General features: G+C 38.0%; 1 protein-coding gene and 1 long non-coding RNA gene across 2 annotated transcripts; one reads left to right on the top strand and one right to left on the bottom strand.

The window, feature by feature from the left end:
• Positions 1–10,009: 10,009 nt before the first annotated feature.
• LOC309474246 lies at positions 10,010–20,920 on the bottom strand. The gene is made up of 3 exons (XR_014197265.1): positions 18,251–20,920; positions 16,591–16,633; positions 10,010–10,160 (listed from the first exon to the last, which is right to left on the bottom strand). It is a non-coding gene; the product is annotated as an uncharacterized lncRNA (long non-coding RNA).
• A 587-nt stretch (positions 20,921–21,507) lies between these two features.
• On the top strand, positions 21,508–26,405 carry LOC309474245 (uncharacterized protein). The gene is made up of 14 exons (XM_082136625.1): positions 21,508–21,610; positions 21,727–21,837; positions 21,922–21,963; positions 22,069–22,095; positions 22,252–22,320; positions 22,514–22,531; positions 22,609–22,668; positions 22,936–22,998; positions 23,163–23,195; positions 23,746–23,778; positions 23,910–24,127; positions 24,215–24,374; positions 24,623–24,726; positions 26,092–26,405. The coding sequence occupies exons 5-14, from the start codon at positions 22,257–22,259 to the stop codon at positions 26,125–26,127; spliced, it is 789 nt and encodes a 262-aa protein (XP_081992751.1). The 5' UTR covers positions 21,508–21,610; positions 21,727–21,837; positions 21,922–21,963; positions 22,069–22,095; positions 22,252–22,256; the 3' UTR covers positions 26,128–26,405.
• The last annotated feature ends 712 nt before the right edge of the window (positions 26,406–27,117 follow it).

Here is a 27,117-nt window from a genome sequence, read left to right on the forward strand (position 1 = left end):
CTTCATATTTAATTACTCAAGTAATTATTCCAGTAAACAGTCAGTAAGTAATGAAGAACAAAGAAATCAATAACAGTAAAAGCAGCAAGTTGATTTCTCTTTGTCTTGTCAATAATTGCTTTATAATTAATATTTACAGCATATAGTCAGCGGCATGTTACAGCAATACATTACTGAATAGAAACTGCATAAAGTGCAAAAAAAAATTTGGTGGTAATACTTAATTTTGATGCTCCCTTTTGAGAGTGGACATGTAGATCTTGCACTGTTACCTATTATCAGCAGAATGAGTTAAAGGGACCATCAAAATAAAGTGAGACCAAACTCTTTTATTTGCTCAGAAGATAAGGTACAAAAGCTGTACCCTTTCAAAAGGTACTTAGGTACTAATATGTACACTTTTGATTCCAATATGTTCCTCTGATGTACTAATATGCACTCTTAGGTGTACCTTTTGAAAGGGACAAGCCCCAGTGACAGCTTTTGTACCTTTTTCCTGAGAGTTTTCACATATCAATGATCTTGCTATTCTGATTCTCACTGGCAAATGGAAAATGCTCTAGGAATCACAGCGGCACCTTCCATACGAGCATCACAGTTAAACCACAAGAAAACAGCTCAAACAGAAAACAACATTTCTGAGTAATGACTCTCTGTGTGGGTAAAATGAACACTTCATATTTCTATAAATCTAATTTTCAATTCATTTTGGAAATATTAATGAGCCTGCAGTAAAAAACCAGCAGGGTTTCTTTGATTATTTAATGAATAAACACAATGTGTTCTTTCCTTCACTAATTAAGCTAAAATTACTGTGCATTTAAACAGCCTCACGAGTCATGAATGAATTGTTAATTAAACTCATCTTCAAAGACTATCTCATCTAGTTCCTCTTGCGCTGAATTAAATGTTCGTAATTGGCCTGATCTGATGTAAAATTCGTCTGCAATAAAAAACAACTTGAAAAGCAGAATTATATGTTTGATGCAAAGATATATATACACATCTATATCTATATATATATACTGTATATATGGAGAGAGAGAGAGAGAGAGAGAGAGAGAGAGAGAGAGAGCTATATACACATATATGAATATGACAACCATAGCAACCACCCAGCACACCAAAGCAACCTCATAGCAACACCCTGGAAACCACCCATAACACAATATTTTTTTTATTTTATTTTTTTTGTAGTCTGAATTCACAGTACTAATAAAAGAGTAGGCAAAAAGTACCCGGATGATCTACTACTTCCAGTGAGATTCTGAAGTGAGCTTATGATGGACACTTTACTATCCCATGAAGCTACGGGAGAGGATTTGTGAATGACAGTGAAGCGACGCAACTGACACTGATAGGTCACATGATAATGACAGTATGGTGAATTTAGTACATCCAGATTACATTCATACTACACACACTCAAACTATATAGTAGCCTAGTGCTGTCAAAAGTACCGACTTCGGTACCAAATTTTTAAAAAATGTGACGCTTTGAGCTTTGTTGAGTGGAATCATAAACACCTCTGATTGGCCATTGAGTTCACGAGCTCATCGGATATGTCTGTGATTGGCTACAATGATCAACGCACGGGAGCGTTTGAGAGCACACGGAAGTGTTTGAAAGTGTTTTGAAAGCAGGAGCGTTTGAAAGCACAAGCAGGACCGATCTTCTGATAGAGGCTTGCTTTCAAACGCTCCTGTGTAAGCGCTCGCTGAAGAACGTCATTGGCTGCGTTCCAGTCCAAGACACGCACTTGCGAACTTCCCTAAGCACTTCCCCTCGGGGGAATCCCTGCCGCCATTTTGAAGTGCATTCCACTTCATGAAGTGGACGAGGGAAGTTTAGATGGACAGACCCTCGTTCCCTCGATTTTGACAGAGGGAGCGAGTCTACTTCATATGTACACTTCAGGCACCTATATGTCCCACAATGCAGTACGATTGTGACGTCACCACATATCTCATCTAATCACCACCACAACAAACAACTCTATCATATATTAATTCTATTTTTATTTTATTTTTTAAACAACCCACACACACCTATACACATTTGGATGCTGCATTAAACAAATTCTTAAAGGGAATTTTTTTTTAAATAATACATCAACTTCACAGCTGATTCCAAGTGATCAAGGGCTTAGGACGTTCCAGTTCAGCCCATTGCAGTTTCCGCCAGTAGTGGGCACTCATGCAACGTAAGCAATGACGTACATCCAAGGGAACGAGACGGAGGGAAGTTAGCGAGTGAAGGGCATGACAATTTCGGACTGGAATGCAGCCATTGATGCATATTTACAACATGTTTTTGAAGCGCTGATCATATCGCCAATCACAGACATATCCTCAATAAAGCTGACTTCATTCCAGCCTTTGCATCTCATTCTACTCTTAGTATCTTGGGGCTGACTGAGACCTGGATCCGTCCAGAAGACTCAGCAACCCCTGCTGCTCTCTCTAGCAATTTCTCCTTCTCCCACTCCCCGCGCCAGTCTGGGAGAGGTGGGGGTACAGGGCTTCTCGTTTCTAACAATTGCAAATACTCCACGCTCTCTTCTCTATGCAACAACAACTCATTTGAATATCATGCTATTACACTTACAACTCCCATTAAAATCCATATTGTAGTCATTTATCGCCCCCCAGGTCAGCTGGGTAACTTTGTAGATGAGCTGGATGTGCTGCTGTCCACTTTCCCTGAGGACGGCACCCCACTTCTAGTCTTCGGTGACTTCAACATTCATCTCGAAAAGCCACATGCAACAGACTTCACCTCACTCCTAGCCTCTTTCGATCTCAAACGACTCATCACCACAGGTACTCACAAATCAGGCAACCAACTGGACCTGGTTTACACACGCAACTGCACCACAGAAAACATCCTGGTGACACCTCTCCACGTTTCAGATCATTTCCTCATTACTTTCAGTCTACAACTCTCTACCCCTGCACCACCACCCCCACCACCAGTCACTTTCAGACGAAACCTGCGCTCACTTTCCCCCTCCCATCTTTCCTCTGCCGTGTCATCCTCTCTTCCCCCACCCTCACAATTCTCATCTCTGGATGTGAATACCGCAACGGACACCTTATGCTCCACTCTAACCTCTTCTCTAGACATTATCTGCCCCCTCTCCTCCAGGCCAGCACGCGCTACTCCCTCTAACCCCTGGTTATCTGAGGTTCTTCGGGAACACCGGACCGAACTCAGGGCAGCGGAGAGGAAATGGCACAAATCAAAAGACGCATCTGACCTGAGTATGTATCAATTTCTCCTCTCCTCCTTTTCTGTCGATGTTCATGCTGCAAAATCTTCATACTTCCACAACAAGATCAACAGCTCCTCCAACACACGACTACTCTTCAAGACATTCAACTCTCTCCTCTGTCCACCTACACCACCACCCGCCTCCTCCTTAACTGCTGACGATTTTGCGCACTTCTTCACCAAGAAAACAACAGCTATCAGCAGTCAATTCTCAGATCCACACACACAGGAACCCAGACCGACCCCTTCCACAGCCAATATCCCTCTGTCCTCCTTTTCTTCGCTAACCGAGGAAGAAGTATCTACACTTCTCCTCTCCAGTCACCCTACCACCTGCCCGCTTGACCCCATCCCCTCACACCTTCTACAAGCCATCTCTCCCACACTTCTACCATCACTCACACACATCATCAACTCATCCCTCCATACTGGCACCTTCCCTACAGCATTCAAGCAGGCTCGGGTTACTCCACTGCTCAAAAAACCAACGCTAAACACATCATTTGTAGACAATTACAGACCTATCTCTCTCCTACCATTCATTGCGAAGACACTTGAAAGAGCTGTCTTCAACCAACTAACATCCTTCTTGTCTCTAAACAACCAGCTGGATGTCAACCAATCTGGCTTCAAGAAAGGACATTCAACTGAGACTGCATTACTGTCAGTCACAGAAGCCCTACGGATCGCAAAAGCTGCTTCCAAATCTTCAGTCCTCATTCTCCTGGATCTGTCTGCTGCCTTCGACACGGTGAATCATCAGATCCTTATGTCCACCCTCTCATCACTGGGCATCACAGGAACTTCACTCCACTGGTTTGAGTCCTATCTCACAGGTAGGTCCTTCAAGGTCGCATGGAGAGGTGAGGTATCCAGAGCACATCAGCTGACCACAGGGGTTCCCCAGGGTTCAGTTCTTGGTCCCCTCCTCTTCTCCATCTACACCACATCACTGGGACACATCATACAGGCACACGGTTTTTCCTACCACTGCTATGCTGATGACACGCAGCTCTTCCTCTCCTTTCAACCAGATGATCCCACAGTAGCTGCACGGGTCTCAAGCTGTCTGGCGGACATCTCCACATGGATGAAGGAACATCACCTGCAGCTCAACCTGGCAAAGACTGAGCTTCTCGTCCTCCCTGCCAATCCGTCTCTACAGCACGACTTCACCATCCAGCTAGAGTCATCATTAATCACCCCATCAAGATCGGTCAGAAATCTTGGAGTAACGTTTGATGACCAGCTGACCTTCGCAGATCACATTTCAAAGACAGCTCGATCATGCAGGTTTGCACTGCACAACATCAGGAAAATCAGGCCTTTCCTAACTGAGCATGCAACACAACTCATCGTCCAGGCCCTGGTCATCTCTAGGCTTGACTACTGCAATGCTCTTCTGGCTGGACTTCCAGCATGTGCAACCAAAACCCTACAGATGATCCAGAATGCTGCAGCTCGTCTTATCTTCAACGAGCCCAAGAGGGCCCACGTCACTCCTCTGTTCATCTCTCTCCACTGGCTACCTCTCGCTGCTCGCATCAAGTTCAAGGCACTGACGCTTGCTTACAGAACTATCACAGGCTCAGCTCCCTCCTACTTTCACTCACTCCTACGAGTCTACATCCCTACCAGACACCTACGATCGGTCAACGAGCGACGTCTCGTGGTTCCATCACAGAAAGCCACAAAATCACTTTCCAGAACATTCTCATTCACAGTTCCATGCTGGTGGAACGCTCTCCCCACCCTCATCCGGAATGCAGAATCCCTGACAACGTTCAAAAGGCAGCTGAAAACCAATCTCTTCCGTGAGCACTTAACCTTATAAAAAAAAAAAAAAAAAAAAGTTTTCCTTTCCCTTTGTAACATCACTTATCAGGCTTATGCTACTCTGAATAATACCTGAACTTCGTACTTTGAGCACTTCTTGCGTTGTTGTTGCTTTTGCCTCTTTATGATGACTCGCTGAATTTTGTCCTAATTTGTAAGTCGCTTTGGAGAAAGGCGTCTGCTAAATGACTAAATGTAAATGTAAATGTAAATGAAATGTAAATGTAATATCCGATGAGCGCGTGAGTATTATGTCTATGAGTACAACGGCCATTCCGAGGTGTTTACGACTCCGCTCAACAGCGCTCAAAGCGTCACATTTTTTCAATTTCAGTATCGACGTGGTACCGAAGTCGGTACTTTTGTGAGGTAGTTACTTATTTAAACATAAGAGTATGCGGTTTCGGATGCAGCCAGCCACTTACTGACAGATTCCTGGGCATAAAGTTTAAAGGTCACCAGAAGCCAGTTCACACTCAATAACAGACACAAAAAAACTGCAAAGTCACGGAACAGTTTCTGAAGCAGTAAGTCATAACAGAGACAAAGACCCGCTCCACTCGTAGGGTCTCACGGCAGCCGTCTCTGTTGAAGTGGAAAGACACACATGACAGCTTCCCACTCCATCGCCACACTAATTGGCAGATGTACTTCACATCTGTGTGCCTCTCAGGTCAGCAACAGTCTGGCACGCGTCAGTCTGACGTTTCTCGGCCCGCTGCGTTTCACTTCTACACATTTTCCTCCAGATTCAGTGGCGACGGGGGCTTTGCCGTTCGCACTCAACTGGACACAAAATCCAATTTCACCCACAGGCCCATCGAAGCGTCCAGGCCTGAGATGGAAAGAGGGCTTTTATGTGTGCTGGAACGATTAAAGCCACATTAGACGATGAACCCAGAAAGGAAAATCCTGTCATTTATTTACTCACACTCATGTTGTTTTAAACAAGTATGCTGCTATTTTTCTTCTGTTGAACATAAAATGAGAAACTTTGAAGAGTTGTTGCACAGTTTAGAGTGACAGAAATCTGTCAAGCTTCTTCTTTTTAAAAAAAATACAAAACTGTATCATAAAACCCACATGGCACGTCATCTGATGCTCTGTATTAAGAACAGAACCCAAATTAAGTGGTTATCCATGGACAATCTTCCTCTCAAATCTTATTCTCCAACCTCAAACCTCATATTCCATGTATGTACAGTAAATTTTACATTTAACAAAAACATAACATACAAATTCTGGATCTAAACATCAATAAAAACAAGATCCATTTATGTGAATAAATTATGTGAATCAAATTTACTAAATGCACATATAATATGTAACTATATATATATATATATATATATATATATATATAATACATATATATATTATATATATATATATATATATATATATATATATATATATAATACATATATATATATATATACACACACACACACACATATATATATATATATATATATATATACACATATACACGCACATATATATATACACATACATACATTATATATATATTTTTTTTATGTAATGTATATTATATATATATATATATACACACACTTTTTTTTCAAGACAGCACATAGCAACATGTTTACTGAATAAACTTCTTACTGTGCATCAAAAAAGTCATGTGACTTAGAACTCGAAGAAATAAAAAAACGCCTTCTCTATCAGAAACAGGCATCTGCCGCCAAACATGATAGTTGTCGGAGCAAAGTTGTTTATTACATTTAATAAAAGAGCCAAAATGGCTTCCCCATTATATTTCCATTTAGTACTGATTCGTACCAATTTGTTTACAAATAGTTTTTGACATATTCATATATATATATATAAAAAAAATTTTACACACATTGAATATGTAATATGGATTACATTTCACATTTATGCATTTGGCAGACTATTTTATCAAAAGCGACTTGCATTGCATTCACTGTATACAGTACATCTTTTCAGTTCGTGCATTCCCCGGGAATCGAACCCATGACCTCTGCGTTATCATGCTCTATTGTTTGGATGGAAACATGGAAATGTAGTGTGTTTGTGCCATTAAAGATACGGCAACAGCAAAAACATCCTCAATCACACAGAGAGGATGGGAAATGACCATGAGTAACTCAATTATGACTGGTTTTGGTGGACTTCTGCTGACATAAGCTGCTTTTCCACCACAGGGCCAAACCGTTCTCATCGGATGTGGTTTTAGTCTCCACTGTAGGGCTGATCACGGAGATCTTTGGAATGTAATACAAATGAGTCAGTCATTGTCTTGGTAAGGCAAGAGTTTACAGACGATGTAAGATGTAAATAACATTGTGGAGGATGATCAGATATTTCTTTTATTAACTCACAAGCCACATTAGACGATGAACCCAGAAAGGAAAATCCTGTCATTTATTTACTCACACTCATGTTGTTTTAAACACAAGTATGCTGCTATTTTTCTTCTGTTGAACACAAAATGAGAAACTTTGAAGAGTCATTGCACAGTTTAGAGTGACAGGAGTCTGTCAAGCTTTTTTTTGTTAAAAAAAATACAAAACTGTACCATAAAACCCACATGACACGTCATCTGATGCTCTGTATTAAGAACAGAACCCAAATTAAGTGGTTATTCATGGACAATCTTCCTCTCAAATCTTATTCTCCAACCTCAAACCTCATATTCCATGTATGTACAGTAAATTTTACATTGAACAAAAACATAACATACAAATTCTGGATCTAAGCATAAAAAAAAACAAGATTCAAATGGATGAAAAATGTAATTCCACTAAATTCCATTTAGTACTGATTCGTAACAATTTGTTTACAAATAGTTTTTTATATAATCATATAAAAAAATTACACACATTGAAAATGTAATATGGATTATATTTTACATTTATGCATTTGGCAGACTATTTTATCAAGGCAAGAGTTTACAGACGATATAAGATGTAAATAACGGCCACATTGTGGAGGATGATCAGATATTTCTTTTATTAACTCACGTTAACTTCACTCATTAACTTGCAACAGACAAGTGACCAATCCTGAGTGGCGACATCACTAAACGCATTCTAGAATTCCGGGCCAAGAATGGTTTGTAATCGTGCCGTGCAGAACCAAGCTGGAACCGTTCCTTCCCCTTCTCAGAACCGTTCAGCCTGACAGTGAAAGAGTGACTTAACATTATGGGCCAGATTTACTAACAGCGCAAACCTTCTTTTGGCATTAAAAACTACTGTCAAGATTTACTAAAGATGCGCAGTGAAAAGGCATAGACAGGGTTATTTTTACGGCTGAACTTATTACATACTGTATGCATTTGTAGGAGTTTCTCTTTATGGGAGGAGAGTGTTTACATGAATCATGCAAGGTGATTTACTAAGGTTTGCGCTCGTCAGTTTACTGGTATTTGCGCTATTATTCCCCAAAAGCATGTTTAACACAGATGGTAATTTGCGCTGCTCTTGGTAGATTGTGTTGGTCATCATGGAAATGATCCGCTGATCTGTTCTTTCATGTGTGTGTCGTCAGTAGATCACGAGCAGAACTTTACACACACATCGGCGCTGTTATGGGATTGTGCTCTCACCAGGGCCGGCGCTCCGCACACGCACATCACGCACTGCGCGTAGGGCACCAAGTGCTTGGGGGGGCACCAAAAAATCTGGGTCGTGAAAAATCATCACAATAGGGTACTAGTATAAATAACAAATAAAATATGTCTAAAGCATGTTAATATTGGGTTTAAGTGGTCGTTCAATGAGGCCTATTATATGTTGATCCGACGAAAATTATGTGTGTATTTAAGTGGTCCAGTGGTAGAATTTTTGCCAAGCGTGTCAGAGGTTCTGAGTTCTAATCCGCACTCATATCGTTTTTTTTTTTGTTTTTTTTTTATCAAAACCGATTATGTTTTTTAGTGGTTGTATATCAGGCAGGGACACTTTTTGTGCTTTTTGTTTTCTAATTGTACCGGAGCGAATAGAGACCCAGCTAACAAGGGACGTCCCCCGGACGTTCCGAACGTCCACTTATGTCCTCATTTGGTCCGCTTTGTAACGTTCGGTGCAGGACGTTCCGAGGACGTCCACTTTACGTCCGCATTTGGTCCGCTTTGTAACGTTCGGTGCGGGACGTTCCGAGGACATCCACTTACGTCCGCATTTGGTCCGCTTTGTAACGTTCGGTGCGGGACATTCCGAGGACATCCACTTACGTCCGCATTTGGTCCGCTTTGTAACGTTCGGTGCGGGACATTCCGAGGACATCCACTTACGTCCGCATTTGGTCCGCTTTGTAACGTTCGGTGCGGGACGTTCCTTAAAAATCCCTTTAAAGCAATTTTGATAATGGATTTTATGCAGAAACCACGTTCTTAAGTAGGCTATCTTACGTAAGATGGGAAAAAAATATTGATTTTCTTAATATTGGGCTACTCAATATGCTGTTAAAAATGGCCTTTTAAATATTATATTACAAAGAGCCAACTAAACCAGTTTATATTTGCACTATAAAAATTGTACTGTTTTAAAAATGAATAAAAATATCCAAAGCCATGTAATTGTTTACATTAAATCATTTTCCCCACCATTATTATTTTTAAAAACTGTCTATTTAATGTGTGCTTCATAATGTAAATCACAGTTCACATATTCATGCAATAGTTAAAAGAATCCACCATTGTGCAGTGATTTTTGTAACAGATTAAACGTTTGAATAAATGTATGACAATGCTTATTAATGGTTCTTTTTCATGCCTCTGCATTCATGCATATATATATCTTTGCATCCTCCTCCTATATATGAAGTGCTGTGAAAAATAATTGTCACACAGCAAATCTCCACACAAGCACATTAAATCAAGATAAAACAAACTTGACTGTACAACTATAACCAAAATGGAAAACACTTTTATTATTGCTAAGGGTTCAAAATGTAAGCAGAGTAATGCAAACAGAAATGCAGATTGACAGCCGCTGAATCAGATGAAAGCAATGACTTAAAATGCAGGAGGCCCCCAAAAAGGATGGAAACGAGTCCAATTGCTGAAAGAAAAGAAAAAAATGCAGGTAAGACATACATTCTCATGTAATCTTGGGGTAATTTAAATTTAAACTGACAAACTGTTGGTCAGGCTGCAAAAGGTTTGTTGCTTGTAATGTTTTTTTCCTCTTTGTTATTTAAAATTCTTAACATGTAATTGTATTAATTTAGTGTTTTAATGTGTAATTATTTTTTTAAAGTAGCCTACTTATAATTACATATGTAATTAAATAAATATTTTAACTTTTTTTTAAATTAATAATTAATTAATAAGAAAACAAAGTTGATCAGCTCATGAGGTGCCTAAAAATTGCCATCCATATTTTACAATGATTTATACTACAGGGCCGTTGAATGCTTGAATCTGATTGGTTGACGAACGTTCTAAGGTGTGCAATTATTTTCAGGGAAACGCACGGCTAAAGTAGTTCCAGGCAGGTCTTGACCGCATTACAGTTCCATATCACTTCGCATAGTCAACTGTAATAGCGGAAAATAGGATACAATTCATAACAAGAAAAAACATTTAGCCCCATGCGCTTGATCTGCAATTTTCAATGTCTAGCTCAACAATCAATGGAAACATGCAGTTTAATTAATAAGTTAAATAAGTATATAGTATAAGTATATAGTCCTATCTATAATCAATATAAAATTAAACTGAATATAGGCTAAATAAATGGATAGTCCTGCAGCACTGATTTTTATTGCAGATAATATAACAAATGAATATTTATTGATAGGCCTACTTGTTAAAAGGGCTTTGTGTTTCATTTATTCGGCTATAGTCTACTGTCATCTGTCAATAATAGGAAAAAAAAGAATGAACAAATTAATTAAATCGAATTGAATTAATAAATAATATTGACGCACATGCTTTTCGGTCTCATTATTACAGCATCTCTCTCTAATAACTGCATTAATAACTGCATATTATAATGAATGTAATTTGATACTTATGACTGATCATGCCCAAACGCGTTTTCAGTCAGTGTTCAAAGTCGGTGTTTAAAATCTGCTGCAGTCGATGAAAACAGTCAGAGAATGTGTCATCTAGTCGTGTGTCCCCAGCATTAGTCTGCTATCAGTGGCTCAAACCTCCGTTACTAATCAGCAACGGAGCATGGGATTAGATGCGTAAGAAATTAGTCCTACAAGAGCGTTTTAATGACAAAAACTTTACAAACGTCTTGAAATACATAATCTCAAGGTGTGGTAACTGTAGTATAAGCGGAATAATTGACGACAGGCCGTTGAATTATTAGAAAAATAATGCTTCGCGTCGTGACCGCATTGCAACCTTGGGTGTGCATTATTTTTCTAATAATTCAACGGCCTGTCGTCAATTATACCTTACTTATTGCTAGTCTTTGTTGAATAATAGAAATGATAAAGAGCTTAAAAAATAATTGCATATTAAATCGCAATATTGGTAAAAAATAATACTGCAATATTGGTAAAAATTATTATTTTCCAAAATCATTCAGCCCTAGATATAACTGAGAAGGGTCTGGTGTTAAAGGGATACTTCACCTCTGGAAAAGATGAATGTGTATTTAAAATGGGTAATTTATGTAGTAGAAATGTGAATTTTTTGAATTTATAGTCTTCTACACTGAGAAAAGCCTGAAAATAATGTTGTTTTTCATCCACAAGCTAAAAATACAACTCCCAGAATGCACTTGCTTCACTGTCCGAGGAGGCCACGCCTACCGGTAAGAGAGCGCAGTTAAACTCAAGGCGGCTAGCTACTAGTGGGTCTCCGTGATGAGTCTGACAGGGATTTCGAGATCACCCAAATGTCTGGGATTCAGCTTTTGTGTTCTACAGTCTCCATTCATTATTCTACTGATACAAATCTTAATGCTAAATCCAATCACCGCAGATTAGCATCACGCAAAGCAGGGATTTTGGAAAAATGAATCGTTGAACGAATCATTCTGGAGTCGCTGAGCAAATCAGGTAAAAATAAATGACTTTTATAAGACAACAAAAGTGTTTTTTTTGTCATTGCATGCATGTAAAACTATTGTTGTGGACTCCCAAAGCAATATTAGGAAAATTTTAAATGCCATAATAGGGGCCCTTTAACCAGGCTACAAAAAATGAGCTTTCAGTAAGATTTTGTATTGGGCGCAGTACCACAAATTCTCCATTAGATGCCAGCAAAACTCCACTGGGACACAGAGGTTTAATTTGTTATTTAGAGTGGAGTTTTTCCTCTCAAATTACACACATTGGGTCTCATTCATGAAACAGGAGCAGAACGAATTTGTGTAAATCATGTGTAAAGTGGTTCTGGTGTAAATTTTAGGATTCATTAAAATGTTCGTATTTTCCAAATGTTAGTTGGTACGAAAGAAATCTACACCTGCTCCCAGCCACGCGGAAATAGTGCGTTTAACATCCGAACGTTTTGCTCATTAATAAGGCTGCCTTTTAATTCACCGTAATCGGGTACATATTTACACAGCATTTTGAAAAAAGATTATATATAGTAATTACATACGGTTTTTCTTTTAACTTTTATTACGAGAGCCAGTAATAGCATCTGCAAACGGAACACAAGTCCACAAGTATTTTTCTTTAATTTTTTTTATATTCAAGCTGTTCATTCTTTTTCAAGTCACAAAGGTTGCAGTCAAGCTTCATGTCGAACCATTTTCTTTTCACTTCTGGGACTGTTCGATGAAACTCCATTAACTGCATCTGTAATATTCTGCCAAGCATTTTTACCTAAAGCATTTAGGTATTACCTAAAAAATTATTTTTTTTTAGGACCTGATACGCCACTATGTACGCTTGAAAATAAAATGTGGCGTTTTGAATGAACTTCTGATAATAAAACTTCAATTTCTGCATCTGAGAAATTTCTCCTTCATTTGCTTTTGAGAAGACATGTTGAAATCCTTCGTTTGGTGTCATAATATGATGCCCATATATAGTTGTCAGTCGGTTTTAATGGGCGGGATTTATGGTAATTGAGAATGAGCGTGCACGCGCGTCCCATTTACGACTGATTGGAATTCATTAACCCACACACACATTTCACTATCACATCTGACGTTTACGAAGTATTTGTGAATCAGGAGAAGAATTTTCGGGAATGTCTCTTTACGTGCAAATCACTCACATATTTACTTGTATATTTACGAATGTTTCATGAATGAGACCCATTCACATTTTACTTTACTATTACACGCATTCAAACCACACGGAGGAGTAGAAGCATAAAAGGAGGTGTGACGAGATCGAGAGATCGTCGTGAGGGCTGTAGGGAAAAACTTGTAAAACTTTTTTTATTGGAACAAATATATGAATTATACAAATTTATAGCAATTGGTAAAAATTAATTTCATTTATAATTATCATTGGCATAAATTAAAATAATCTGACAGTGAGACCACGGTAACCACAGGTAAAATAGGCATGGCTACTCGCTCACTACCACTGTGTAAGAATTGATAAATTACACAATTCCGGACAGTCTGTTTCGAGGGTGACCCTGGGAGGTCCTCTTTGGTGTTTACCATTTGAACTGGCACTCGTGCACCATCAAGACGAAAGTCTCACCTCCGAATCAACTTCATCTACATCTCTTTCCCTCTCCCTTCACCCCCTCTCTCATGCTCTGATGATCACCTGATTTCACCCAAGAAAATGTATAGTTTAATGTGAATGATTATTTATCACAGAGTATTTTCATGTTTGGTATCACTTAAAATGTTACAGTGCGACTGGTACAAATGTACCAGAATAAGTAAACAAAGAAAAGAATAAGTAAAACAAAAGGTTTTTAAAGGAGAACTCCGGTCAATTTTAACATTAAGCTTATTTTTTTGTACATTTGGAGTGCTGTCAATACAGAGAACAACGACAAAAATCGGTGTTGCCTACACAGAGTTATTCTATTTTTAAAATTTGCACTCTGTTGACTTCAATGGGGCAAGTACTAAACCTGCTTTTTAGCCTCTTAACATCCTTTAAGTGTCATTACAAGTGCCCAGCCAATGTGAGTGATTCCTTCCGAGTGAACACGGGTGAATCTGACTGCAGTAGATGTGAGAGATATCAATAAAAGTGACGTTAATTCAGCCAGCGCTCATACCTTTGTTTACATCCTGTTTTCGGTCGAAGGCCATAGTAATCGATTGTCGAGGTCACGCGCGTGATCATAGGTAACTAAACCTATGCGCGTGAACTCGACAATCGACTACTTTGGACTTCGTCCACTGTCCTGCAGAGTTTAGCTCCAACCAGCTCCAAAAACACCTGCCTGGAAGTTTCTAGTAATCCTGAAGACCTTTATTAGCTGATCAGGTGTGTTTAATCAGGGTTGGAGCTAAACTCTGCAGGGTTGTGGCCCTCCAGGAACTGAGTTTGACACCCAGGGCCGGCCCTGACCAATTTGCTGCCCTAGGCAAGATTTTACCTGGCGCCCCATGCATCACAGCCCATTTCACCCCGTCATTGTGTTCATGATTTAGCATATATATATATATATATATATATATACATATATATATATATATATATACACACACACACACACATTACAGCCTAAACACAAATACCAAGAGCATTACATAGCATTCAAGTCAAGTCCCCATTATCTTTTATAGCACGATTTACAATAAAGATTTAATGTGAACTTTCCAAAAGTTTGGACACATTACTATTTTTAATGTTTTTGAAAGAAATTTCTTCTGCTCATCAAGCCTGCATTTATTTGATAAAAAATACAGAAAAAAATTTGATATTGTGATATATTATTACAATTTAAAATAATTGGTTTTCAATTTATTATACTTTAAATTATCATTTATTTCTGTGATGCAAAGCTGAATTTTCAGCATCATTACTCCAGTCTTCAGTGTCACATGTGACATCCGGTCTATCACATGATCCTTTAGAAATCTTTCTAATATGATGATTCATTATCAAAGTTGGAAACAGTTCTGCTGCTTAATATTTTTTCATAACCTGTGATACTTTTTTAGGATACTTTGATAAATAAATAGTAAAAAAAAATGTTTTTAAATGTTTTAAAAATAGAAATCTTTTGTAACAACAATATACACTACAAAATCAATACTTTTATTCAGCAAAGATGTGTTAAATTGATAAAAAGTGATCGTAAAGATGATTTATATAATTAGAAAATATTTTTATTTTATTTTAAATAAATGCAGTTCTTTTTAACATTTTATTCATCAAATATATTAGGCAGCAGAACTGTTTCCAACACTCATAATAAATCAGAATATTAAAATGATTTCTAAAGGATCATGCGATAGACTGGATGTCACATGTGACACTGAAGACTGGAGTAATGATGCTGAAAATTCAGCTTTGCATCACAGAAATAAATGATAATTTAAAGTATAATAAATTGAAAACCAATTCTTTTAAATTGTAATAATATATCACAATATTTATAATTTTTTCTGTATTTTTGATCAAATAAATGCAGGCTTGATGAGCAGAAGAAACTTTTTTTCAAAAACATTAAAAATAGGAATGTTTCCAAACTTTTGGCCTGTACTGTATCCCCACAACTGCACAACTGTAGAGTAAAACATTAATAAAAAAGTGATCATAAAAAATGCGTCTTAAAACTGACATGATTGTTACAAAACCACACAGTCTGGGGACTCTGGAGAACTCAGAACAACTGCTAACATTAAGTTTAAGGTAAAAATAACTGCCATGAAATTATAGTATCTTACTCCTATGCCATAAATTGTTCATTCACTACATCACTTTACCTCTGTCTTTATCCCCTTTTATCCTCTTCTCTTCTTTTTGGCACTGTATCTATCGCAGACTATGCTCATTTATAATGTGTCATGTAAATTCGGCCTTCCGTCACAATCAGGAAACTTTCACCGCGTCTAGAACTGGCACGAGCTGCCAGGCCCGTTTCTACGAGCTGTGTGTTAACAAAAGCAGTGCTGTCTACATTGGATGCGGAGTCGCGCACGCTACACAACAAATTACCAACAACTGATCGCGCGCGCGCTCTGTTTCTGACGCACTTCAAGCACTCGATGGGCGGGGGACGATTGGTGAGCCGGACTTTTTTTTTTTTTTTTTTGGTAGTATTTCGAATTAATGGTTTTAAAATAGTATTATATATAAAAAAATAATAATGTAAAAAAAAAAAAAAAATTCACTCGTTCACTCATTCTGGCGCCCCTATGGATGAGTGGCGCCCCTAGCATTTGCCTATACCGCCTATGCCGCGGGCCGGCCCTGTTGACACCCCTGCTGTAAGGTATCTGACACTAAGTGTTGTCAATGGAAATGTGTACTTGTCACTAAAAATATATGATATATTTAACTTTATTGATTGATAATACTTCAAATGCACAAAAAAATGATAATAGTGATACGGTATTAAGTAGTGGTGTGGCATATTAATTTGCTTACCTACAGCTTCATCCTTCAAGCCACGAAGTAAACTCATCAGGCACTTGAACACAGAAACAGAGGACACAGTAATGAGCATCAATTGTTAGGTTGTGTGAATGCGCTCTAAACAATTTCCCCATGAACTATGCATGTATACACAGAGCAACAGCCTCAACATTAGCTGCAGGGTCATCATCATCATCCTAGATGTTATACATGAATCCCAGAACATCTTCTGGTGGTGAGGCAGCATCCATCTTGCTTCAGCTGGACACTGGATCCCCTCTAATGTCTCTCATCCTTTTCTTTCAATCTAGACATCCTTCACAAGCTATAACTTATCTGCATGTCATAATCCCCTGACCCGGTTAGGGTTGTAAAGTTATACTGGTATAATGATATTTCATGGTACACACACAATTAAACTGAGGGGCTTATTAGTGCACTACATATGGCCTTCACCAAGTTCCAAACAAGTTGCCTATTACATCATATGTCCAGTAAGAGCGGCATTAAGACATTTAAAATGTTCCTCGTCACTCAGTGATACTAAATAACTGTCATAACGGAATTAATGTTTGTTGGTTGAAGACGGTGGTGGAAATAGACGAGCTCGAGTTGATTTCATATTTGTTTCATATAAATTGCGCGAATTTTGTAGTTAATTGTTAGACAAGTTAGTTGCTTCGTTTGATTTACATTATAGGATTAATTAGTTACCATATATTGTATTTATATTAGTTGTGTACAGTTTGATAAGGTTGATTTTCAATAGGTTATAGTTTTTTACCCTTAGATTTAGTGTACAGTTAAGTTGTGTGTATATATAAGCTGTTTACGTGTTTGTGTATATAAGATTAGCTAGTTTATACGCCGTTTGTAGCTTTATTTACTTCTTTGTTTTGTTAGGCCTAACGTTACGCGTCGTGTTCATATAGTAAGGCCTATATTGTTTTCGTAATTTTAGTTTTTTAATTCAGGTCCATTACACCACTGTCCCCGTGAAAACAGTTAACGTTACATTTGTGGTAAGTACGTTAAATTTATTAATATATTACCCTTTCGTCCACAGCTAACGTTATACGCTGCGGGTTAAGTGCGCGAGACGATTAGCAGCTACATTTCTTGCGCGAGATCATGCAATCCAGAGCTCGCGACGTAAGATCTATGATCTATATAATTGCTTCTTGAATAAAAGACATGGACATGAAGAACTCCCCCAAACTGCAAGGACACTCTTTGGAAACGAAAACCACTACGAACATATAAGATTAGCTAGTTTATACGCCGTTTGTAGCTTTATTTACTTCTTTGTTTTGTTAGGCCTAACGTTACGCGTCGTGTTCATATAGTAAGGCCTATATTGTTTTCGTAATTTTAGTTTTTTAATTCAGGTCCATTACACCACTGTCCCCGTGAAAACAGTTAACGTTACATTTGTGGTAAGTACGTTAAATTTATTAATATATTACCCTTTCGTCCACAGCTAACGTTATACGCTGCGGGTTAAGTGCGCGAGACGATTAGCAGCTACATTTCTTGCGCGAGATCATGCAATCCAGAGCTCGCGACGCAAGATCTATGATCTATATAATTGCTTCTTGAATAAAAGAAAGCTAACATTTGATGTAGTTATAATTAAACACATAATTAACGTTTAAATTATGAAACGTCTTACCTTTTAAAGGTGTTTCTGTAGCCGCAGTCTTCCAGATAGCCAGCCGTGTGTGTGTGCGACCGTGTATATGGCCGTGTATAGTTCCTGTTTACCATAGGGGGTTTACTGGCAGACACATAACGTTACTGTCTATCACAGCACACTATACCGCCTCCTATTGTACTGGAGTTTAATTAAAATGAGCTCTAGGGCTGAATACTGTGCAAACACACTGACAAGTAAAGCGGACTATAAAAACAATAGGCGTCCCAGTGCAAGTAGTTTTTTGGCCAAATCACAATAATAGCCTAATTCACCTTTGTTTGTAGAAAGATGTGGTTCACTTCTTGAACATATTACTAAGGTCACAGCTGAGTGTAGATTGTGCAGACCATTCAGCCTGATACATATCTTTATGGAATCATCTTTGAACCTTTATTCATTATATTAACATTTAAATTAATTCAATTTATATTTAAATTATAAATTTAAGCAAAAAAATCTAAATAGGGACAATTTACAAATTGTTTAATTAAAAAAAAACATGCTACGACTTTAGTTTAAATATGCTTTGTCACAAAAAAGTTGCTTATATATATTAATTTATGCTTATTTTTATTTTCTCAGCCAGTATACTTCTTGCAAATATGTCATCCAAAAAGGTAAGTTCAGAAGCAAAACAAGTTATATGATTGATACTGGTAGTTTGAGGGGGGAATAAATAGATTAAATCTACAAGTTTACTGAAAAACATCATTTATTGGATCATTGGCAGAGACACCAGTACAGTAGCTTGATGACATCCAAAGAGCGTAGGAGGCAGTACAAAAGAATTTGGACTAGAGTGTCAAGGGCACAAAAGAAGGCAGCCAACAAACCAACTGTCAGTTCAGATGAGATGGCCAGCATTCCTGAAACTGACAGTTTTAGTCACAACCAGCTCTTTGAGGAGGAAAATTGTGTGGTTTCAGATCCAACCCTGTCAAGTTCTGAGAGTGAACAAGACAGTACACCCATGCTGCTCAGAGAACAACTTTCAGAATGGGCATGTGTGTTTCAAATTAAACATAACGCTGTGGATGCTCTCTTGAGCATACTTAAAAAACATGGACATGAAGAACTCCCCCAAACTGCAAGGACACTCTTTGGAAACGAAAACCACTACGAACTTTCTAACAAAGATGGTGTCGAGAGTGTTAAGTTTAATGTGGCAGATCAGCTGTCAAAACATCTGAGCAGATATCCTGCATCTGTGACAGAGCATCTGCAGTCACTTGACCTTTCGATGAACGTTGATGGGCTACCATTATTCAAAAGCACGAACCTATCCCTCTGGCCAGTTCTCTGTTCCATAAACCTGTCACCCGAATGCATTTTCCCCCTCTGCATATCCATTGCTGCATCCAAACCCAAAACACTCAACTTTGTTGATGACATTGTTCAGGAATTGGGAAAACTAATCCAGGATGGTCTAACCTGGGGAGGCAGATGCTTAAACATCCAAGTAAGATGTATTACCTGCGATGCCCCAGCAAAAGCTATGGTCAAGTGTGTAAAGCAGTTTTCTGGATACTATGGGTGCGATAGATGCAACCAGAGGGGATCCTGGCATGGTAGGATTACATATCAAGAAACAAATAACCTGACCATGAGGACAGATGAATCATTCAGGGAGTGCTGGCAACCTGAACACCATCAAGAAGAGCAGATCTCACCCTTCTCTGTCCTCCCGATTGACATGATAAAATCCTTCCCCATAGATTATATGCACCAGAGCTGTCTTGGGGTAATGAAAAAGTTGCTGCTTTTGTGGACAAGAGGTAGAACAGATTTCCGGATGTCATCAGGAGATGTGACCAGTGTAAGCGAGAGGCTGGTGACACTAAAGAAGTCCATTCCTGATTGTTTTGCCAGGAAGCCAAGGGGTTTGGAGGAAATTGAACGCTGGAAAGCAACAGAGTTCAGACAGTTTGCTTTGTACACTGGGAAGATCGTTCTAAAGGGAGTTCTCAACGATCAGCTGTATGAACACTTCTTGTGTTTCAGCACAGCTCTTTGCATTTTAGTGAGCCCAGACCTTACAAAGTCACAAGTACCTTATGCAAACCAGCTGCTGACATATTTTGTGGAGAGAGGACGGGAGCTGTATGGAGAGACATTTTTGGTCTACAATGTCCATTCCTTGCTGCACCTTGCAGAAGATGCCCAAACCTTTGGCAGCCTTGACAACTGCAGTGCATTTAAATTTGAGAGCTATCTTCATCAGGTGAAGAAAATGGTGCGCTCTGGGAAAAACATTTTGGCACAAGTTGCAAATCGCCTGGAGGAAAGATCAAAGTCCAAGATGGAAAACAAGACAAACTTGATGTCATTCAAGAGCCCAAACAATGTGTTTGTGTTAAGCCCTGAACAATGTTGCGAGGTGGTGGCAGAAGAAGAAGACAACACAGTGTTATGCAGAGTCTACACAAATCTACAGCCATATCTGATGACACCGTGTGATTCACGTCTCTACGGAACATACACCGTTAACACTAGGCATTCTCAAATGCTCTGCTTAGAAAGACAGTCACTTCAGAGGAGGGCATTCATTGTGGACGAAAACTATGGGACCAAAATTGTGGTGTCCATTCTTCATACTTTCTAGAGCTTTCTTGACAATGATGAGAGAATGACAATTTGAGTAAGAATACATACTTGAAGTATTCCTTTCGTCCCCTGAGTCTCTACATCTTTCATCCCTGAGTCTCCGCCTCCTAAAGCTTTCCCCTCTGAGTGTCTAACGCCTTTGGCTTCATCCCTGAGTGTCTGGGTCCTGAAGCTTTGCACCCTGAGTCTCTGCCTTTAGAAGATTTGCCCCATGAGTTCCTGCCTCCTGTCTTTATCCAGCGCCATTAACTTTTGAAAACCTAGATGTTTCCAGTACAACAAAAAAACAACATCAGAAAAACATAATTTAAGCATGAGGTTAGAGAAAGTAGCCAATAATTGTCTATTAATAGGTAATTGTGTACATTAAATTTGTGTATTGCAAGCTGAACTAACAGAGTTATCTGAATTTTACTTACAGATTTATCTCCGCTACGTAGTACTCAATTTCATTGAGCAAAATGAGGTTGAGGTGGCACCATCCTCATGGCTAGAGTGGATCGATGGGGTAAGATTTAGATGATATATATATATTTTTATAATACATAAATGATAAACATTAAAACAAGTCAACTATATACAGAAAACATTAAGTAAACATACTTGTTTCTGTCTGAAAGGTACTGTTTTGCTATTGGCCCAATTCAAATGTTGGGACCAAGGTCAAAAAATGTGCCATTCGAGACGAACACCTCTGGACAAAATATGCAGTCAGAGTATTTTCTGACACAGGTAAAGGAAAAAAAACAAGGCTATCTTCAAGCTCAATAAATACTGGCAACCATTCATAAAATATAAATTGTTTATATAATGTATATTAAGCAAAAGTTGTGCTATTTTGAGAACAGACAGTTACAACCTGGCAAGATACCGGGTCCAAAAAGCACTGGAAACCTCTCATGTTGAGGACTCTGATGAAAACAGTGTACGAAAGATCATCCCACCAAGACGATTCAGAGGTATTAGATCTGTGCTAATACTGTAAATAAACTAAGGTTAGTCACATTAAAAGACAATTTCAGTTTTAACTTTGTTTCTTGCAGAAGAAGAAATCCAGCCCAGAAGAGCACAACAGACACAACACTGTAAGTATACATACAGCATTAAACAAATGAAGTTGAAATGATCAAGGAAAGTCAAATGCATGTCGTCTATAAATATTTTCTTTAAATTATCATTTTGTTTTACAGTTCAGGAGGACAGTGAATCATCACAAGGTGAAATCAGTATGTTACTGTCATTGTATCCATTGTTAAATATTGATAAATTGTTAAACAGCGGGGATGATAAAGGATTTAGAACAGAGACATTTTGCATCTGTTTCTAATTTATATTAAAAAAAATTTCTTACCCTATTGTTTTTAATTCTGAAGATGAGATGTCCTGCTTGAGAGCAAAGAAAACCAAAAAACGGTCAAGATCGACACCAATTAGACCCGAGTGTAAGTAGTGTGTTAAAAAAATTAACTGTTGAATATTTGATTATAATAATGTTAGATGATAATCTAAAGAGTACAGAGAAGTCCCTTTCTATGTTGTGCAAAAATGACTCAATTTAAGAAGGCCTACACATTTAGAAATGTTAAAAAAAAAAAACTTTCAAAGACTGTTAATGCTGTTGTTGTTGTTTTTTAGCTGAGGAGCCTGATGAAGGTAAAATCAATCGGATTTACTTTGATATGTTTATTCTATTATTACTTTTCTACTTACGTTTTTTTTCCTTATGTTAGATGAGGTACAACCTATAACAAAACATACAAAAAGATCCATGTTGCCTGAAGCACCTCGCTGTAAGTGAATTTAAATGTTTTCAGTCATATAGTTGTACTTCCATTGAATTAAAGGAATATTCCAGTATTTGTGGTATAATACTGTATACTTGTTTTCAAATGTATAGTCACATGATTTACACATATGCTAATAACATTTTTATGGCTTATAAAAAGAAAAAGAAAAAAACTACAGATCAAGCATGTACAAGAGTGCAACTGTTGGACTAAAAATGGGTCTTACAGACATTTTTTCTTAATCTAATGATTTATTTTATGTGTTTAAAGTTCCATCTCCTTCATCACAACTGCTGCCACATCAGTCCATTTCTGCCAACTTTCAGAATCAAGGTACATTAAAATGTTTTTTTTTTGTGTCGACTTTGGAGTCTCCCTGCTAAAATTCGCGCTCAGCGTCTGTGAATATATTTGTTGTTGTTTTTTTTGGGTTTTTTTTTATAACTAGACACATGGATACAGATATTAATCTGAATAATGTTTTTGTAACTTGTTAGGAAGTGTGAATGATCCACAATCTCTTCGAGATGGTAACTATTTAATTAATTTCATCATAATTATCTTACAGTCAGTTTTATTAATTGTCTCCCAAACAGACGTATATGTTAATTTTTTGTATTGCTGTAGTTAGTTATGTCATTAATTTCAAAACAAATTCTGAACAGAAATATTAACTGAAGGCTACAAATTTTACTATATTAATTCTCAATATGTAAACATTAATTTTTAATCTTTTGCCTAACATGATGAAAACGGCTTCATGTTCCTTGTCCCCTCACAATGACAGTAAACTAATTATTAGGCTGCATTACATGAATCACGTTACAAAGGCCCATTTTCAGTTCAAAATGTTATAACGTTTAACATTTATAATATAAAACAGTTGTCAAATATGAAATGTTTAGTTTAGGTACTGTACTTACATCTCATCTCGCACTTGACCATGAACACGTGTCGATTTTGGAGTCTCCCTGCTAAAATTCGCACTCAGCGTCTGTGAATATATTTGTTGTTGTTTTTTTTATAACTAGACACATGGATACAGATATTAATCTGAATAATGTTTTTGTAACTTGTTAGGAAGTGTGAATGATCCACAATCTCTTCGAGATGGTAACTATTTAATTTCATCATAATTATCTTACAGTCAGTTTTATTAATTGTCTCCCAAACAGACGTATATGTAAATTTTTTGAATTGCTGTAGTTAGTTATGTCATTAATTTCAAAACAAATTCTGAACAGAAATATACAAGTTATTTGAGAATTTGGAGAGGAGAATCGTACTGAAACTGGACGCAATTCAGGAAAACATCACATCAGCGGTCAGAATGCAGAATATGAGGCAGCCAAACACCTCTGTCTCTGATCTCACAGAGGTGCTAGAGGAACCCTGTAAGACTGTGGAGGAATTAGAAGAGCTGTGTGAGAAGCTAAAGGATGCTGACCTTCGAAAGAAGATGGTAGTGCCACAACACAAGTAACATTACTAACCTGAAATACTAAACAATCCACTCTTGTGATCAATTGCTGTTTTTTGTTGTTTGTAGATTCGTTATCTGTGTCTTCAGAGTGGAGGCACCTTGGGAGATGGAATAAGGAGAATGTTAAAAAAAATTGGAGATAACTCTTTATGGAAACATTACAGCTACAAAGGGAGAAAGGGAAAGCTTAAATTTCAGCAGCTCCTAATTAATGATGTGATCATACGTAAGTTTCAAAACTTGCCACTAATGACTAATAATGTGCCAATCCCCAAAATCACAATATTTGGAATGTAAATAAGTTTGTTCATCGTAAATGTATAATTGTAAAATTTGTTAGTTCTCAGTACTTAGCGTTCAGACTCATAGCACTCATTTTGAAAACAAAATGTAATGTTTGAAGCGTTTTAATAGAACTTTCAACATCTATCTGAGTGCAAGTTTTAATAACTGTGATCTCTGTATGTAATCAAGGTGCCTGCAGTAAGGCATATCCACACCAAAAAACCCAGAGTGTGGAGGAAATGATTGCTGTGACCCTGAAACATGCCCCAGATCGTGCAAAAACAGCAACTCAGGCAAGTGCATAGCATTTAATTCTAGCAGTTATAATAGGTTAGATAGGTACATTGAAACATGACCATATGACAGATTAAAATGTTATCTGATCTAATAAAAAATATACAGGCTGCAAAACAAACTATAATATTTTGTCAATAAAAAACAACTATTACGTTTTTTCATATAAAATGCATTTCAAGACATTTGAAGGATAAGAAATAGCTTTAAAACCATGTCAGCGAGCAGTAGATTATTTGTCAATACCTTATCACCTCTTATGCTATCCATAAGTCCTTATCTTTCTCTCAGTCTTTGCATAGAGCTGAACTTTTTTAATTTACTGAAGGCTACAAATTTTACTATATTAATTCTCAATATGTAAACATAAATTTTTAATCTTTTGCCTAACATGATGAAAACGGCTTCATGTTCCTTGTCCCCTCACAATGACAGTAAACTAATTATTAGGCTGCATTACATGAATCACGTTACAAAGGCCCATTTTCAGTTCAAAATGTTATAACGTTTAACATTTATAATATAAAACAGTTGTCAAATATGAAATGTTTAGTTTAGGTAGGCTACTTACATCTCATCTCGCACTTGACCGTAAACACGTGTCGATTTTGGAGTCTCCCTGCTAAAATTCGCGCTCAGCGTCTGTGAATATAAAAGCCCTCCTACTTTGATTTGATTGGTCATCTCAAATATTTCTGACATTGACGAGCAGTAACAGACCAATGAAGCTCAGTTGAACACGCACACACAAACACACCCTGTCCTCTGTATCTGACGTGTGATTGAATAACGCGCTGATGGGGTTTTTTTCTTTGAAAAAAGAAGTGTAATCAGCAACATTTTAATAATAATAATATCTAACATTTCATAGGAATATTGGTGCATAGCCTAATTTATTTCCATATTCACTTGTTGGGTCTCCCAAAATGGCTGATAAACATGATTTAAGTCTTGATCTCCTCTACAGTGGACATGTATGAAATCAACGCCCTTTGATATTATTGAGATAAAGACTTTCTGAAAGAACAGCTGTTCTGTAACAAAGTCTTTATACCAATAATATCAAATATCATAATAAAAAAATCTATAAATATCATTAGATAGCCTAACTTATATTAGCCTACTTATGATGTCATAAGTAAAACAAGAATAGAGTATATTTAATTAGGTCTAATGTATAGGCCTATATCATGTAGCCTATGTCTGAGTTGCGTGTGTGACAAAGTCGCCATGCAAGCTTAGCTTATGAGTTACATTATGAGCTCATATGTAGAGATCAAGCTGCATGATGTTTGCATTTTCACATAAATGCACAACGATAACATAAACAGATACTAATTACTGTGCTCATTTCGTTATTTCAGGTTAGAAGCCAACAGGAAGAATTTCCATCGGAGTAACCCCGGCCACAGCTGACAACCAGATCCAGACCATGCAGACCCCTCCCCAACAGACACACACACACACACACACACACACACACACACACACACAGACACAGCGTGCGCGAGCGCAACAGACACAGACACACACACACACACACACACACACACACACACACACACACACACACACACACACACACACACACACAGACACAGCGTGCGCGAGCGCGTACACACACACACACACACACACACACACACACACACACACCTTTAGGCTACAATTGTTCAGTTCAAATAAATGTACTTTGTTCCTTACAATTTCTCACGTGTCTTCTTTGGCCGTTTTCTGGTAAAAAGTAAAATAAAAGTAAAATAAAACGAATTAAGCAAAAGTCCCCTAAATGTCCCGAATGACCGCTGTTGGTCCCGTGAACGTCCTCTTGAACGTTCGGAGGACGTCTTTGCGAACGTCCGCGGGACATCAAGCGGACTCCACATGGGGACGTTCGGGGGGACGTTCGCACAGGCCATTTAGGGGACGTTCTGGGGACCTTTTTTTGTTAGCTGGGGAGTCTCTCCACAACGGATTGAAACGCGCGTCTGAGTGAAGGCTGTGCGCGAGCCAGAGGGGGGGCACCACCAAGCATTTGTGCTTAGGGCACCCAAATGGCTAGCGCCGGCCCTGGCTCTCACGCTACTTTCCCCTGTTTAGTAAATCTGGCCCTCTAACTAGACTGTGGATGTGTGTATCCAACACAACTGAGCAGCTGAACAATGCAACACTTAATGAACTTTTGACTGTCATCCATCCAGAAACCTCCACCTCTACAGGGGCTCCTCTTGGCATATTAATTCATAAAAGTGTAATATAAACAGGTTTATATGAAGTTATGCCTCAGGATACTTTAAACTGGAGAGTTATAATGCTGGTTAATAGAATATGCTATTGGTAGATGCGTACATGTGGGTTTTTATTTTTATTTTTTCAGCAATAATGAGGTG

This window comes from Leuciscus leuciscus (assembly GCF_965113295.1).
Source record: "Leuciscus leuciscus genome assembly, chromosome: 14".
Lineage (NCBI taxonomy): Eukaryota > Metazoa > Chordata > Actinopteri > Cypriniformes > Leuciscidae > Leuciscus > Leuciscus leuciscus.